This window comes from Diadema antillarum, unplaced genomic scaffold (genome assembly GCF_040938485.1).
Source record: "Diadema antillarum isolate AM-2024a unplaced genomic scaffold, OU_Dant_1.0 scf00000008, whole genome shotgun sequence".
NCBI classification, from domain to species: domain Eukaryota; kingdom Metazoa; phylum Echinodermata; class Echinoidea; order Diadematoida; family Diadematidae; genus Diadema; species Diadema antillarum.
In genome coordinates this window covers 3471833-3487829 of record NW_027270897.1, presented here as the reverse complement: position 1 = coordinate 3487829, position 15997 = coordinate 3471833, and the positions used below count along the sequence as shown (strand labels likewise).

The following is a 15997-nucleotide window of genomic DNA, read 5'->3' as shown; positions in this document are numbered from 1 at the left end:
TTTACCGTCTTTTTTCCACCTTTTTTTTTTCTTACTTCACTATGGTGTTATATCTTTTGCTTCACGATCAATATTCGTACTGTGTTTTTCTTCATTTCATGTAGTCCATTAAATTTTTGCTTTAGCAAATTTATTTCAACCCAGAGTTTGTACCAGCAAAACACTAAACCTGTTCACACTTTGATGAAATCTATTGATATCTAGACTATTTCAGTGAGCAAGGAACGGACTTCAACCTAGCCTTCAATTACCTGGGCCCTGTTTCATAAATCTGTTCGTACAGTTATGCATGACTTTATGAATGACTGGAGTATGAAGTGCCAATTTGTATGCCCATTTTTTTCTTTTTAACAAAGTACGACTGTATGTCAATATTTCATCTACATTGGGGCAAAAATACACTTTCAACTGAAAGCATGTGTTAACATGTAAGAATAATCATTAGCATCTGCAAATTTCAACTTAAGCTATTGAATTAACAGTGATTAGGAAACCCACTTGGCTTGTTATATTTAAGCTGTTTGTACGGTCGTGCATAACTGTACAAACAGCTTTATGAAACAGGACCCTGGTACACACAAGAAATGCAATTATTTGTCATGTAGGAGGCTTTTTTTTTCCTCTGCATATAACATCAGAGATGATCAAAAGACTGATAGCCCACCAAAAGACTGAATTTATAACAAGTATTGTTATTGATAGAGGTGTTTCCTTCTATCACCCATCTACCATATATGCCAGGTGAAGCGTTTGGCATAAATTGACATGTTTGTATTTCATAGCGGCTTTTATAGAATTATTCTTCCATTCACATAGAGTAACGAAGTAATATATATACAGTATTGGATTTGTACATTTGCAGACTTTATTATGTACTCAACGACATTGCTTGCAAATGTGTATTGGGAGGAGGAAATTAGCATTTTCTAGAATTATTCAAATGTATACACAGCAGTTTTATCATTATCAGTACATCTAGTATGCTTTACATCTTACAGCGTTTATTTGCCACAGATTACCAGTATGTGGCATGAGAGTTACTGTTCTTGCAAATAATACATACACAGGAGCTATGTTGCATTGAGTTTTTATTACAATGATGATGGTAACAGTCATGAAAGATGTTATTGTCACCATCATTGCCTGGTATATTTGTTATCACTGGTAATGCAACTGATATTGATATGTCATACAAAAGACAAATTGTAGTTTCTTTGCCTTGAAAGGCATCTCACCTCATTACAAACTGCACCATCATGTTTGACCTAGAGCCGTGCTTCTCAACCAGTGGGCTGCGGCCCACTCGCTGGGGGGGCATGAAACAGATGGGCCACGATGTTGACCAGAAATAAGTAAAAAGGATTAATATATGTGATTAATATGTGATTTAAGTGGGCCTCAAAAAAGAATAGTGGGAGCCAAGTGAGCCCAAGATTGAAAAAGACTGAGAAGCATGAACCTAGAGGTATGACATTTCTCCAGTGTTGAGTACAATTCAGTGGAGATCAAGGCAAAGCTGCCATCTACATGTAACAGAGAGGTGATATCATGTAAGATTTTCTTTGATCTCACGATCTCACATTAGACGTAGTACATAAGATTCTGTTAAAGGGTTGGTTTCTGTGCATACCACACAAACTACCCAGGCAAGCTGTGAGATGACTGTGGAAATCAGTACTCACATTGCATGCAGTGCATCATTTCCAGTCCGTCCGACTGTAGCACACATCTTGTGTCGTCCAATGCCACATTACACTGTCAGGTAGTATGTATTTAGATGCCTTGTAAGGCATGTGATCTTGCATTTATCTCTACTTAATGCATATCATCTGCTATCATAAGTTTGTATTAGCCCAGTCAGAGCCAGCAGTTTTTCTTGAAATGCAATTTCTTTGCTTTATTCTCTTTATATTTGAAGTGATAGAATTTAAAGAGAAATCTGTATGTTAAGCATGTACTGTGCCAATTCTATATATTTGTTCATTTCTAGATATCCGTGTCATACATGGATCATGGATGGATGTTGTTAGTTGTGGATGCCATTTTTTTAATATTCCAAAAGCAAACTATTGATTAATTGGCTACTATGTTGGCATCTGAGGATATACCTGCGGACTCCATTGTGGATACTATATTCTGTAAAAGACTATATAATATTTTTTGTTACTGGATAAATGGAATTGCCATGGCTCCACTGATCCAAAGACTGTCGAGTTATGAGAACCCTCACAAAAGGTCAAAGTAAGTCCTTCATTTTTGTTTCAACTTCAACTTTATTTTATGTTTCATGTATCTTGCTGACTTAAATTAAGTACAGCCTCTAATTCACACTAATAGTCAATACGTGTAGGTGTATACCCCTTCAGCGGAAGTGGGGAGAGGTTAAACTTAGTGTGAAAAAAAATTGACAAACCATGAATAGGTGAAATACTGGTATATGATAATGTCATTTGTGTGTGTGCGTGTGTGTGTGTGTGTGTGGAGAGAGAGAGAGAGAGAGAGAGAGAGAAGGTAGGGTGAGATATATTGGTATATTATGCCTTGCTGACAAGAGCTGGCATGGATGGGGGTAGCTTGACAGAGGTTACTGTTCAGATTGCTAATGTAGGTTGATTTATTGTGGTTTAATTCATATACAATGTAGCTCTGGATTAGTTTATGCGAGACTTTATGCCTCACCTGGATTTTTGTGACTTTCTTATACATATTTCTTGCATTTAATTTTCATTTTAAAAAAGTACCAAGCCAATATTGCAAGAAATCACAAAGAATTGAAACAAATGCAAACAGGGTAGATTTTAGCTGCCAAGGATGTTGAGTCGCAATAATTCTGAAGAACCAAGAGTATGTAGAAAGAAATTCCATATCGTGTTCAACTTGCAGAGCTGCTAATCAGCATTTTTTTTTTTTCATTTGAGACTTGATGTCTTTTTTCTTCATGAATAAAAAAAAAGTACAAGTTTTTTTTTATTCGTAAAATTTGATTTACCATGCATGATTCATGCAAATATCCTATATTCAACAAATATGACATTTGCCTTTGAAATATGTTGATTTCTGGTTTTTTTTTTGTGTGTTTATTTGACGTACTGAGGTCGGCAAACCTGAAGTTGGCTTTGATGAACAAAGTGAAATCAAGCAGAAGTTAGAAAGGTAGAAAGTTTCATCAGAATTTGACCTAAACCACAAGATTTATGGAATTTGAAGTTTGTCCCGTTTTTACTCATTAGTCATATTAGCAGCAACCACATGCCAATAACACAAGGTGACGATGTCATGGGCCTAAAAGGTCTCTCATGAACCCTCATGCAAATGTTCTCGTGGGTTTTTTTTTTTCTCTCTCTTTTCTGTTTGAGATATCAGAGAGAAAATGTATCCTTTAGAACAAATTGTGAGGTTTCTCTTTTAGGTGGGGGTTTGTTTTATCCAAATTATCCAACTGAAATGTAGGTTGTCAGATGTATTGTTGTGCACAGAGCAATAAGTGATAACATCACCTCAGCTCATTTGCATATGATTTTGTAACCAATAACAGAATTCAAAAATTTTTGAAACTTCAGAATTTCCAAAACTTTCTTCTTTTTCAAACCAATTCTGATGAAACTTGAGCCAGTCTGCTGATCTAATTTGACTCTTTCTTTCAAGCCTGCTCAGTATGGAATTATACTCTAAATAAACTTAGATCTCTGCTTAGCAGTATCGGTCACATTGCAGTATAATGCTGCCAAAGCCAAAAAATGAGACATCCACTTTTTAGACCAATTAAAAATTTCTTGATTGTGAAGCAGTACATTTAGTCACCTTGTTTTGAAATTGATAAAATGTAATGGTCAATTCACCCAACTACACTAAGTGCAGTTTACCACCTTTGCCATCTTATACCAAAGTTCCCAGTTAGTCCCTGTATGCAAAAATATCCAGATGTGTCATTGGAGAAACAATTCCTTTCCTCCCCACAAAACCAAGAAGTGTTATTCTTTTTTCTTTTCTTTTTTTTTTTTGTTAAACTGAGACACTGGTAATCCAATGCTTACAAGAACAAGATTCCACATTTGGCCCTGTGTGGACCTATCAAATTTTGGAGGTAGGGGGTAGTTCTTTGTGGCAACTGAGAACTGTTTGCATTTTGTTCACAAGGAGTGTCCTATTCTTCTCGCAGTAAATGTAAGCCTGTATGTACTTTGGGATTAGAAGAGCTAGACAAAAGTAATCCTTGAAATAAGGAATTCCACAGATTTGAGTTCGTTGAATATTTTTGGTTAATGAAAGTAATTTGTTCTTCCATTTTGTTGAAAGAGAAAAAAAGTTGTACGTTTGGTATTTGCATACTTTGTAACCAACTCTTACTTTTGTATTTGCTTGAAAATGTTTCCTGTGAAAAAGGATAATTTTGCAATATTTTGTTTAATTGGGATAGTTTTGTAAAACTGAGTGAAGATTTTCACAAAGCCTGCTGTACATGTACCTTCTAAGAATATTGAGGTTGTTGAAGGAAAGTTCATATTTGGAAATTATTTCGCTATGGGATGTAATGTAAAAAATGAGTGTCTACACATCATTTTCTTCTATCAATGGTACATAATGTAGATAATATATGAAATATAATTGTCGCTTTTTTCATGTAAATTTATGGTACTGTCGTCTGTAATTGTGTCCAAGTTATTCTCCAAGAGTCAGAAAAGAAGAGAAAGGTGTTCTACATGAACACACTGAGGCATACATTTTCATGATTTTTTCGTCTTTTCCTCTATTTCCTTTCTTCTCTTATCTATCTCTCTTTACAATAGTTTGATCTTAAAGGGATGGTACAGTTAAGGTTCAGATGAAGCTGCAAGTTTCCAACTTTATTGTGTGTGTGAATGCTCACCTCAACCAATACTATACCATCCCTTTAACAGGAAGAGTTATCTTAAACATACACTGTACATGTGGTTTCAGGGAATGCAAAAAGATCATTGTTGTGCTTGAAGAATGTTTGGTGAACATTGGACAAACTACTCAAAAGAAATTACTTTTTAAAGGAAACCAAAACCCAAAGAGAAATGTGGATTAAGTGAAAGCAGCAACATTAGTAGTGAAAGTTTGAGGAAAATCGAACAAAAGTTTTGGTGTTGGAACCGCTGGATGAGGAGATTACTAGAGGTTATGATGTCATGTGTGGACAACAATATAATGAAAATATTAAGGGAATTCCACAAAAATTCACTTTTCATGAAAATTTCACATTCCATCAACTTGATACCGACATATGTTAAGGGTAGTAATATTCTCCCTGCTTTCTGAAAGCGGCTAGTCAAGCTTTCTTTCATTATGCTAGAAAAATGAATTTTTGTGGCATTCCCTTTATATTTTCTTTATATTTTCTTTATATTGTTGTCCACACATGACGTTGTAACCTCTAGTAGTCTCCTCATCCAGCGGTTCTGACACCAAAACTTTAAAAATTCGTAACTTTTGCATCAATTGTCCTCAAATTTTCACTGATGTGTTCTACTAATGTTGCTGCTTTCACTCAGTCCACATTTCTCTTTGGGTTTTGGTTTCCTTTACAGTGTGGATTATTATTATTTTTTGCGCTGCTCTTTCTAGAGGAGAACTCTACCAGCAATTTGTGATGTCACAGTGACATAGAGGTACAAAGAATATTACAGCACAAATACTCATACACACACACACACACACATTTTCACATAAACACATGCTGTGATATTCCTTCAAGTGGTCATACAAGGGGTCACACGAAGTGAGTGATCCTCCCTATACATTTGTAAGTACAGTGTACTGATAAAGAAAACTAGAAAAGCACTCTGAGAGCGCAGACCTCCACCAAGCAGCTACTTTCCACCGATGATCTTGCTCTTACCAAAGAGATTTTTCTCCTCTCCACCACTGGGGAAAAGCTCTTTGGGCTCTTCCAAAGAGATCAGTGATTTCCACCCATAGGTAGTCATGCTGAAATATCATCCCATTTCCCAATATAGAAGCCTTTGTTACATCATAAACCCTCAGCTGCGCGGCGCGCCTTGCCCTAGCAGAAACTAGAGCACGCACTTTAGTGCGCATTTGAAAACCTCAAGAATGTGCAGCTTGAACTCCGAAGTTCATTGACCCTACCTGTCAAAATATTAAAAATCCTTCATAAATTCCAAAAAAAAATTCAGATCACTACCAATATTTAATCACTTGTTACTTGTGTCATTCTCAACCTTTCCTGCAAGTTTCATCCAAATCCGTTAACTACTTTTTGAGTTATTTTGCACACGGAGAAACAAACCAACGGTAACGAAAACATAACCTCCTTCCTTTGGTGGAGGTAACTGTGAAATCATCAATTTCCATCAAATATAAATTAACATCTTTATTTCCATGTGACAGTATGTGGTCAACATACATGTATAATATAGTAAATAACATGGCCATCACTTTGGCACAGAAGGGAAAATGATAACACATGTAAGATTTCGAATAAATTACGGGGGAGTTTGGTTTTCAGCAAGTGATGACCTGTTTAGGACCAACTAATAAAGAAGTTTCCTCTGAATCACATATTTGAGCAGCTGAGTGATATATAAAACAACTGTATGCAAAGAGCATGACACTGACTGGGTACATGGTTAGAAGTTATCTGATTACAAGCCTTCACAAGTAAGTCAGAATGACCTCCCAAGTACCAAATACTAGTAAAGTAACATTACATGGTACAGAAACAAAGATTTGCCCAAAGAGAGAATTTCATGTAGTTATTCAAATAAATATGATTTTTTTTTTTTTGTTAAAAGAGAAAAAAACACACAATCATAGTTTAAACAAAATCAAACAATAAGAATTATTTTGACATCTGAGCGCCAACAAACGATTCACAATATTACAGCATCATATCTTCACATAATAACCGAGTTGTCTGGAGAATCTGGCTGATGCAACATTAACAAATAAACAACTTTTAATGGCAAGCATATTCAAACATTTAGTTACATGATCTTAAATTTTCTGCTGTGATACGTTTATCACACATGCCATTTCAAAATGCAGTGAACCAATCACCAGGCAAGTATCGTACTACATTAACATACAATGTCTAACTCATTTGGAATAGACTCTAGAATCTGTGGCATAGAGATAAATGCAAAGAAAATACAATTCACAAACTTCCACAACTTGAACCTCAAATTTATGTGTTTTAAATGGCACATCATAGATCCCTAGCAAGTTTAAAGAGAGATCTTTTGTGATACAGGTGTACTGTATCACATTCGCAGAGATACAAACTGTTACTTCTTTGTAGTATTTTGTACTTTTTTGCCAAACATACTGCAGGTGCCATGGAAAATACTGTTTTTCCCAAATTGTATTGCTACATACATGTATGTTTATTGCAGGAAAGGTAAATATACTGTTTTAACACACACACACACACACACACACACACACACACACACACACACACACACACACACACACACACACACACACACACACACACACACACACAAATGCCTTAACAGTCCTCAGAATAATGCAGTATTGTTTGCAAGGTTTGCATCTCTGCAATGAGCAATGAATGGAAATCATGAACAACTGTCTGCAACATACTCTTACAACATTACTCTTGTCGTACGTGTAAATCTTGCAATATGGTGTAAAAATTGTAACCAATAGACATGGGATATCACACAATTAATTTCAAATTACTGATGATGAGAAGAACTATCAATCTTTTGATGATCCAGATATTGGTGCTGGCACCTTGACAGAAGGCTACATTCTCATCATCTTAAGATTGATTTGTCCCATCATCATCATCATCATCATCATCATCATCAAAAGCATAGATTACTTGTTTGCTATCATTGCCACCAGAATTAGTCCAATGCAAAAGAAAAGGAAAGTGTTTAAACTAATTTGCTTGGATTTTTCCCTAACATCAATTTAGGGCAAGCAAACTTTACCAATTAAATTACAATTATCCTCACCTTACAATCAGCCTGAGTATACTACTGATACAAGTTCTGAAGAGGGAACAAATATTCTCCCTTGTTTGCAGAGGAACACATAACAGTCTCAACATGGATTCATTTAATCCACTGTGGCTAAAAACAATGACGTATGTCTTAAAACTGACCCAACATGCGATTTAGAGACATCAACCTGCTAACTTTTAAATGACAAAAACAGTAAAAGTCATTGGGTGACTGGGCGAGGCTAGAAGCCCTGCAAGACTTCAGCATTTTCATTACAATCAGATGATGCTTGAAATGGAGGGCAGTTGCTTTATATGGGTAACCTACGATATGCCCAATGTCGTACCTTTAAACATAATCTTCACAAATAAACATCTTTCACAAAAAAGTTTACACTGTACCCAGCTAAACAGCTGAAGGGTAACCGACCTCTTGGAATGTACACTGGTAAATCATTCTGGGATACAGCCTGATTTCTGTTCTTTCTTTGGAGAGAGTCAGCTGGGGGAGGGCATGCATAATTGCTGTCCAATCTTGGACCAGACATACTCCCATCACCCTGTCATACTTCAAACTTGATGAAGAAGTAAACATCAGCTACGGCGACCACCAGTGCCAGAGCCAAGCCGGTAGAAACACACTGTACGGACATAGTATAAGAACACACAAACAGGGATAAGGTCAAAAAGAAAGTGGACATGATGCAGACACGAAGTGTACTCACTGTCATTCACAAGATAGGAAACTAAAGAGTGATAAAGTCAAGACCGGTAGACTTTAGCTACAGTGAGAGGGGATTACTGATCCACAGAGCAGGATTCTGTTGTACTCTTTTTCTGGTTTGAAAGTAACTATTTACAGCTGCTTAGCACATCATCAAGCCATGTCGTCTCATTGAATATGGGCCTTTGCCAACATGCTTACACTCATTTCAGACGTATAAAGGGGTTCCAAATAAGACATAATATTGTATTTTTGCTGATCACTTCTTATTTCAATATTTAATTCTTCCATCAGCAGTTCATGCATTCATCTTTTTTATTTCCTTTTTTTTTTTGGCACTGGTGATATAAAATGAAGGTTGGATTGTACTCACTGTGATAACAGGCTGTGAGCGGTACCAGGCAGCCATGTAGCCAAAGACGAATGCTCCCACAATGGTCAATACCATGTTGACCACTCCAATCATCTGTGACTGGAATGACCGCACTGCCAAGGCAAAAGGGGGGAATTGTCATCTCAAAATTCTACCCATGAATAAATGCTAGATTTTACATCTAAGTTGATGATATTCCACGCTTATTTCTGTGCTGCTCAACCTTTCCCCTCCCTCACAAATATAAACAATGAAATAATGATGATAGGAAGAAATAATACACACCAGCAATGCCTTCATTTGCCATTGTAAAGAAAGATAAAGAAGATTGTGACACTGTTTGAGAGTTTGAGCACTCTTTGCTCGCCCCAAGGAGATAAATTATTTTTATTCTTAAATCAAAGAAGACTGAAGAGAAGGCTAAGACTTTTCTTGATATATCACTAACATGTAGAGCAAGCAGCGAAACAGAGGGTATTACAAGGTTTGAATGATTTGACTTGCTGATTATGACAAAAAAAAAAACAGCTATGTACTGTTGAAAGAAAACTACAAAAAAAATGTACAACTGACTTTTCCTTTTCGAACACATTTTGAAATGTGCATAAAATCGATGATTAATATACTGGGATAAAACTGATCATTGCTCAAGCTAACTGTCACCTGTGGACATTAGTTGTATGACGAACAAAAACTTCTAATCATCAAGAAGAATATGCTTACCATCTTTTCCTAATTGTGAGAGAGGGCTCTTTCCATATGTCTGTTGGTGTGATGAAGAACAAAAACAAAATGCACAAACACTGTAAATTTTAAAACAAAGCCTCATAAACTGGTTAGAACAATGTTCTAACCATCACATTTCCTCTTGTTGGGCAGGAAATACAGTTAAAGAATCTTAGCAAAGCATCATTTAGCTCATTCATTCATGTTGGCTTCGACATTTACAACATAATCTTAGGAAGTTTATTACAGATGTGGGTATTGTGAGTCTATTCTGTGACTTTAGGCTCTCATAATCGAAACATACTGTGTCATGTGTATGAAAATTTACCAATTGCAAATTGTAAGAAATACATTTCAACACAAACTTTACTTTTTGTCTCACTGCTATACAAGTGTATATATATGCATGTAATTTTAACTTACTGTTAACACATGCCATTGTCATAGATATCACACATTTCATAGATATCATACGTTTTTAAAACAAACAAAGAAAGAAGAAAATAATGGCAGAAATGGGGAGATCTGGAAGAAAAGGGCAAGTGCATTAAAACTCTGCCTGTATCTTTGTGTGTGTGAATACATAAGGATTACAGATTCAACCTCACAGTATTTTGGACACAGCCTTCTTAATGAATGCCCACTAAAAGTCTGACACAAAGTAATCAGTAATAATATAAGAATTCTGCATCTTGATCAGTGTTAGATTTGACTCTTTGTGTGAAGTGTGTCCACTTCAAAGAAAAGTTTACCTGCACATTCACATTTTTGGTCATCTCTCTATACTGTTTGTCTTCTTGCTCAGCCTTCAGCCTCTCTAACCTGGCAACAAGTTCTGGATTCTAAAAAAAGAATAAAAATAATAAAAACATTTAAAAAAAAAACATAAAAAGGAGACATACTGGCTTACAGGTGTAGCATGGGTACAGTTTGTATTAACCAGGTATGTACAGTATGTAGGAGATTCTGAGAACCCAGTGATCATGGTGTGTGAATCCTACACAATATTCAAATCGGAGGTTGAATCATCATCTTCACATCCACAACAATGAACAATTCAGGAAGTATACAAATAAAAAAGTTATTACATGCTTTTGAAGAAGAGAAATATCATGGATTTCTCTTTCACAGTACAAAGAATCACAAAAGAGTATTAGAGCACAAAGGTTTGCAATTGCAATCTGTCTTACATCTGTATTGCTCTACAATATACTACTCCACAAAAAGGTACAGTTGTAGATTTGACCTCGGTAACTTCACTTTTCACAGGTAAGATTATGGGTGCACTTTAAATTGTACTCTTGAATTTATCAAATCAGAATGAAATTTTGCACAGAAATACCAGTAAATAGAGCTATTCTCCTCTTACATTGTGATTTCCTACACACATATGTATACAAAAAAACAACAACAAACAAACAAAAGAGTGCATGGTCCCATGTATTCAAGATAGAGTGGGTAAATACCAATTTGGGAAAAGCTGTGTGCAAGACTACTGGACACAGAATGCATGTTGAGCTGCTTACCCTCTTTGGTGGCTCCAGTGGAGGGTGGTAGATTTCAGCCCCTTCAAGAAGTTCATGGAGATAGATACCTGATGATCCTGTGAGATTTATGGATATAAATCATGAAATGATAAACAATGAGAATTATACAAAGAAAATGCACTGGACACATTGCCTCTTTCAAGAAACAAACTCACACACAAAACAACTACATGTAAGCAGCATTGATCGCTGTTGTTATTGTTGCTAGTATATTGTCAGCTAAGTGAAATTTTTTTAAGCTAGCCTGCCTTCCCTCCTGGTTTCTTCCTTTTTCAGCTTATCAAATTTACAATGAAAAAATCATGGGGGAAAATATGAATATTTAGCTCATCACTTACTGGATATGCAAAGAAGCACCACTAAAAAAGAAAAGTGGAGTCACTAACATATCTCATGAGTTCAGATGGAAAGATAAAAATTGAGAACTGTGTCTTTTTGATAATGAGAGGTGCAAGCCGACGTCGAGTTGAGACAAAGCGTGGCAAAAAAACAACAGCATGCCTCCTACAAACTGACACAAATGATGGCAGCAGTTGTCAATATCACCAGCTGTACCCCTCAAAGCAGGATTATGAGGATATTAAGAATGGTCACCTGTTTGGTATTCTAAAAATCTCATGTTAACTAATTTGAAGTCACATTTGTATCATGTCAGCTTAACAAGTTGAAAGAAAGATCGGTCTGTATCTGGTCGTCAGGGATATATTCCACGGAGACTGCGTCTTGGAGGAGAGCTGATAAAGTAAAAAAAAAAAAAAAAAAAAAAAAGACTACTCTGGTCCAATCTGGACAGATGGATTTTTCTGTCTATTTAAAAAGGCCGATATGTCAGGAAAGTGACATTGCTACTGCACAATCAATACCACTGACAGACATTCAAATACATGTATGATGAACTGTTCAAATCATTAACAGCTGTTAAATACATATCACATTCAATCATGAGGATTTCCATTTTTCCTCTAGCAGTTTTTCAACTCTGTTTCAAACTTGAATGAAAATCAGTATCAATCAATCCAACTGTGGAAGATTAATGGCTAGTGATGTGTTCCATCCAGCTACAAAGCAAGCATCACAAGCTAACAATGTGCACATTGTAAATTTCATTGCACTTATTAAGTTTCTGGAACTGAAAATGCAACACAATCTCAAATTTTCTGAGCCGAATTAAAATTACTGTAATTTTATAGTGTAGGTCCCACGACAACAGAGTACTAGTATTGCAGCCAAACAACAACAAAAACAACAAAGAATGATAGATTTTAATATTTCGTTTTTAAATCAAGGTCAGGTGTTTTATATTCTTTTCCAAGATGAGTAATGACCCGAAGTTGCTTGCTTGGTAGTAAGGGAGTTCCGCCTCGCACAATTACAACCGCCTCGCACAGAGGCGGTTGTACAGCAGACGCAGGATTCAAAGCATGGGACTAAAGAAAATCCAACGTTAAGGTAAAACCACCCACCGGCAGATAACAGCTCATGGACTTTTCGGACACATGTGAATGGAATTGATCGCGGTTTGTCATCTTTCTTCTGATCCTCGGCTTCTAAGAGTTGCCTATATTCCCTTTTGGTCACCTCTGAGACGTCATCTCTGGTTAAGATCGTCTCAACTGACCTTCTGATGCGTTCGGTTAGGATAACAAGACCGGACATTTTTTCCACACAATCACGACAGCTAGCGTAGAGCAGGGAAGTACTAGTAAGTGGGAAACTCCCTGCGGAGCTAGGAGCAGCAGCTGCGTGGAGCGAAACGTATACACTCGGTACTCAGCTGTGGATTATGCATAGAGATATGTTCTTAGTATATATCTCTATGGGATTATGTCATCCACAAAATAATTAATGCTGGCGAAGAGCAATACATATACTTGTATTGATTTTGATCTTGTATTAACGCTGTGCGCTCCCTTGGGATAAACGATAGATACAATTGTAGATAGATAGATAGATAGATAGATAGATAGATAGATAGATAGATAGATAGATGCCATAGATAGATATAACACATAGGGGCAATTCCGTAAATACGGACGTACATTTCACAGCCTTTAATGACATTTGACAAAAAAGCAAATGTTATTAAGACAAGTTTTTTCCTACCAAAAGATGTACCTCTATGAAAAGAAAACATTCACCTAAAATTTTTGGGCAACACCCTTCCTGTGACCTTGAAAAAGTGGGAAAACACCCTCTGGTTGGACGTACAAAAATGGACGCTGTTTTCCAATCTCTTGATTTCAAATAAAAAATTCTGTGATTTATTCAGATTTTTTCTTCAAACTCAGGTATGACTGTAGAAAGAAGATGTCAAATGATAGTAAGGTACCAAAATCAAGCTTTGTTTATTCATTCATATGGAGATATTCTACATTTTATCATCGTGACGGACGTACACGGTTGGACGTACAATTTGTCCGCGATGGATGTACATGTATTATACATATGGAAATTGAGCATTTTTATCATATTTTTAACCACAATTAAATATCACTCTCTTTAATATGAGCTGGCATTTATCAAAAAGAAATATACAAGCCAAGCTTATTTTTTCTTTGTATTTCCTTGTTTTTCTATCTTATCATACATTTTTTTTTATATTGCTATGTAGATTTTGAGAGCCATCGCTCAATATGTCCTTGACATACCAAAGTAAACTAAGCCAGAGTGAAAGTTGTTACAATACTCCTCATAAAGTAACTCATTTAAGGTAATATCTATATCAAAATGGGGGGGGGGGGTTAAAACAAACAAGTTGTCATGATGAATGGATATATCTTCGACCACATCATGTACGTACTACATGAGAGTTGACATGACATCAAACACTGAACAAGTGGTTGCAAAAAAAAAAAATAAACAAGAATAGGTAAATGTACATGTATATACAGTACCTAAAAAGGACTGGCAGTGTGACTTAAGATTAATACTTTCATATACAATAGTTTTAATTCTAAACAAAGAGAAAACTAAGTCATGATGTGTACATGTATGTAATCATACACATGAAAAACTAGTGTAGGATTGATGTATAGGCCTACAGTAAGTACAAAGCACAATATAAGAGGTAACACAAGTATAATATCAGGCTTAAACCTGGAAACTACAGAAAGTTGAAATACTACAAAAAAGTCTTAAACTACGGTTAGAACTAGTATATAGTATCCAGTGACGGGTTATTACACAAAAGTAAAGTTCATGTACATTATCACATGTATAACAAACAAAAAGAGCATTTCATATGATACAAATTAAAAGCAGAACATACCTTGTTTCTTAAATTTTGGAATTACAGCCATGCATGATTGTAGTACTCTCCTTAAGAGCAGTTTTCTTTTACATGAATGGAACTGTATATTGACTTGATATGATTACTAATACTATGGATAATCATGATTGAATAAATGCATAAAACAGTCTGTTAATTTACCAACAATTTAAATGTCTGTGAAGAACTTTGCAAAGTCTGGGGAGGAAACACCAAACCATAAGAAGTTGAATGGATTCATACATAGTCCAATTTTGGAACATTTGAGGAGTTGAGATAATTTGCCTCTTACTTACATGTATATAAATGTTATTTTCCCCTTGCAAAATTGAAATAGATTAAGTGGGTGAATTAGTCATCATCCAGCAAAGTGTTGCAGTACATATTTGACTTCCTCCTGTAATTGGAAACAATATGCCTAGAATGTGAAACTGAATTGACCCCTATTTCCAGCAACTACAGGTGCTGCTATTTTTTGGACAACATCTTTTTTGAGGTAGAATATCTGATCTGGTGGCTCTGGCCATCTCCAGAATCCCCCTGCTGGGTGCATGACATCGACCTTTACATCAGCATTGTTTGCCCCAAATTCCATGACTTCTCCAGGGAAGGATTCGCCTTGGTAATCTACCAACACCCAGTCTCCAATGTTTATTTCTAGGACTTCGCTCTCCTCGTCTGATGTTTCAGACAGATCCATATCATCGATACTGTCAAGCGAATCATCTTGCTCGGTCTCTTCTCTTATTCGCACATGTCTGTAGTCTTGCGAGCCTGAAACTTCGCTGACGAGCAAATGGTGTGAACCATTTGGAGTTACACAGTGAATCTTGTGTGTGTTTGGAACCGGGACTGTTGCTTCCCAATATGCCTCTGTTTCCTCTCTGTTCTTCATGATTTCATCCTTCGTGATGAACATCACCTTCACGGACGGATTTCGGTTTACAGCTGCCTCGTAGAAAGCGTATGGAGTTGATGCGCTTCCCATGTTGCTCCTCACAAACCTCCAAACTGATCCTTTCACTGCCCCACCCAGTCCATCTACTACTCCTTTCCCATGGGAGGTGGCAAAGAAATGCCACCTGAGTTTGAAATTGTTCTTCTCTTCCCACTTGGCCAGATTTGAAAACAAGAATCTTTGTTTAAATTGGGACCCAGCACCATCAGATACGACATTCATGGTAGAAATTGATGGGTATTTCTTCTTCAGCAGGGAGAAAATGCTTTCCATGAATGTTTTTACACTGAATTTATTATGCTGCAGTTCATCAGACACAATCACAATGCTCTCGTTTATCTTCTCAGTGATCCATGCATGAGCAGTAAATAGAGTAGCTTGTCCATGGCTCCAGTGAGCTGTCTGGATCTCATTTTGCTCAGTAAGGGTGGCGTTTTCTGA

At 36.3% G+C, this 15997-nt stretch overlaps 1 protein-coding gene across 1 annotated transcript; it reads right to left on the bottom strand.

Moving 5' to 3' along the window:
* Positions 1-7464: 7464 nt before the first annotated feature.
* On the bottom strand, positions 7465-13001 carry LOC139718044 (transmembrane protein 199-like). The gene is made up of 6 exons (XM_071629536.1): positions 12794-13001; positions 11310-11386; positions 10536-10625; positions 9781-9820; positions 9058-9170; positions 7465-8601 (listed from the first exon to the last, which is right to left on the bottom strand). The coding sequence occupies exons 1-6, from the start codon at positions 12984-12986 to the stop codon at positions 8524-8526; spliced, it is 591 nt and encodes a 196-aa protein (XP_071485637.1). The 5' UTR covers positions 12987-13001; the 3' UTR covers positions 7465-8523.
* Positions 13002-15997: the final 2996 nt, after the last annotated feature.

Coding starts and splice junctions, on each gene's coding strand:
- LOC139718044 (XM_071629536.1), bottom strand. CDS start 12,986: ATGTCCGGTCTTGTTATCCTAACCGAACGCATCAGAAGGTCAGTTGAG. Junction 11,387..12,793: donor CCATGAGCTGTTATCTGCCG/GTGGGTGGTTTT, acceptor TAAATCTCACAG/GATCATCAGGTATCTATCTC. Junction 8,602..9,057: donor GCTCACAGCCTGTTATCACA/GTGAGTACAATC, acceptor ATGTCCGTACAG/TGTGTTTCTACCGGCTTGGC.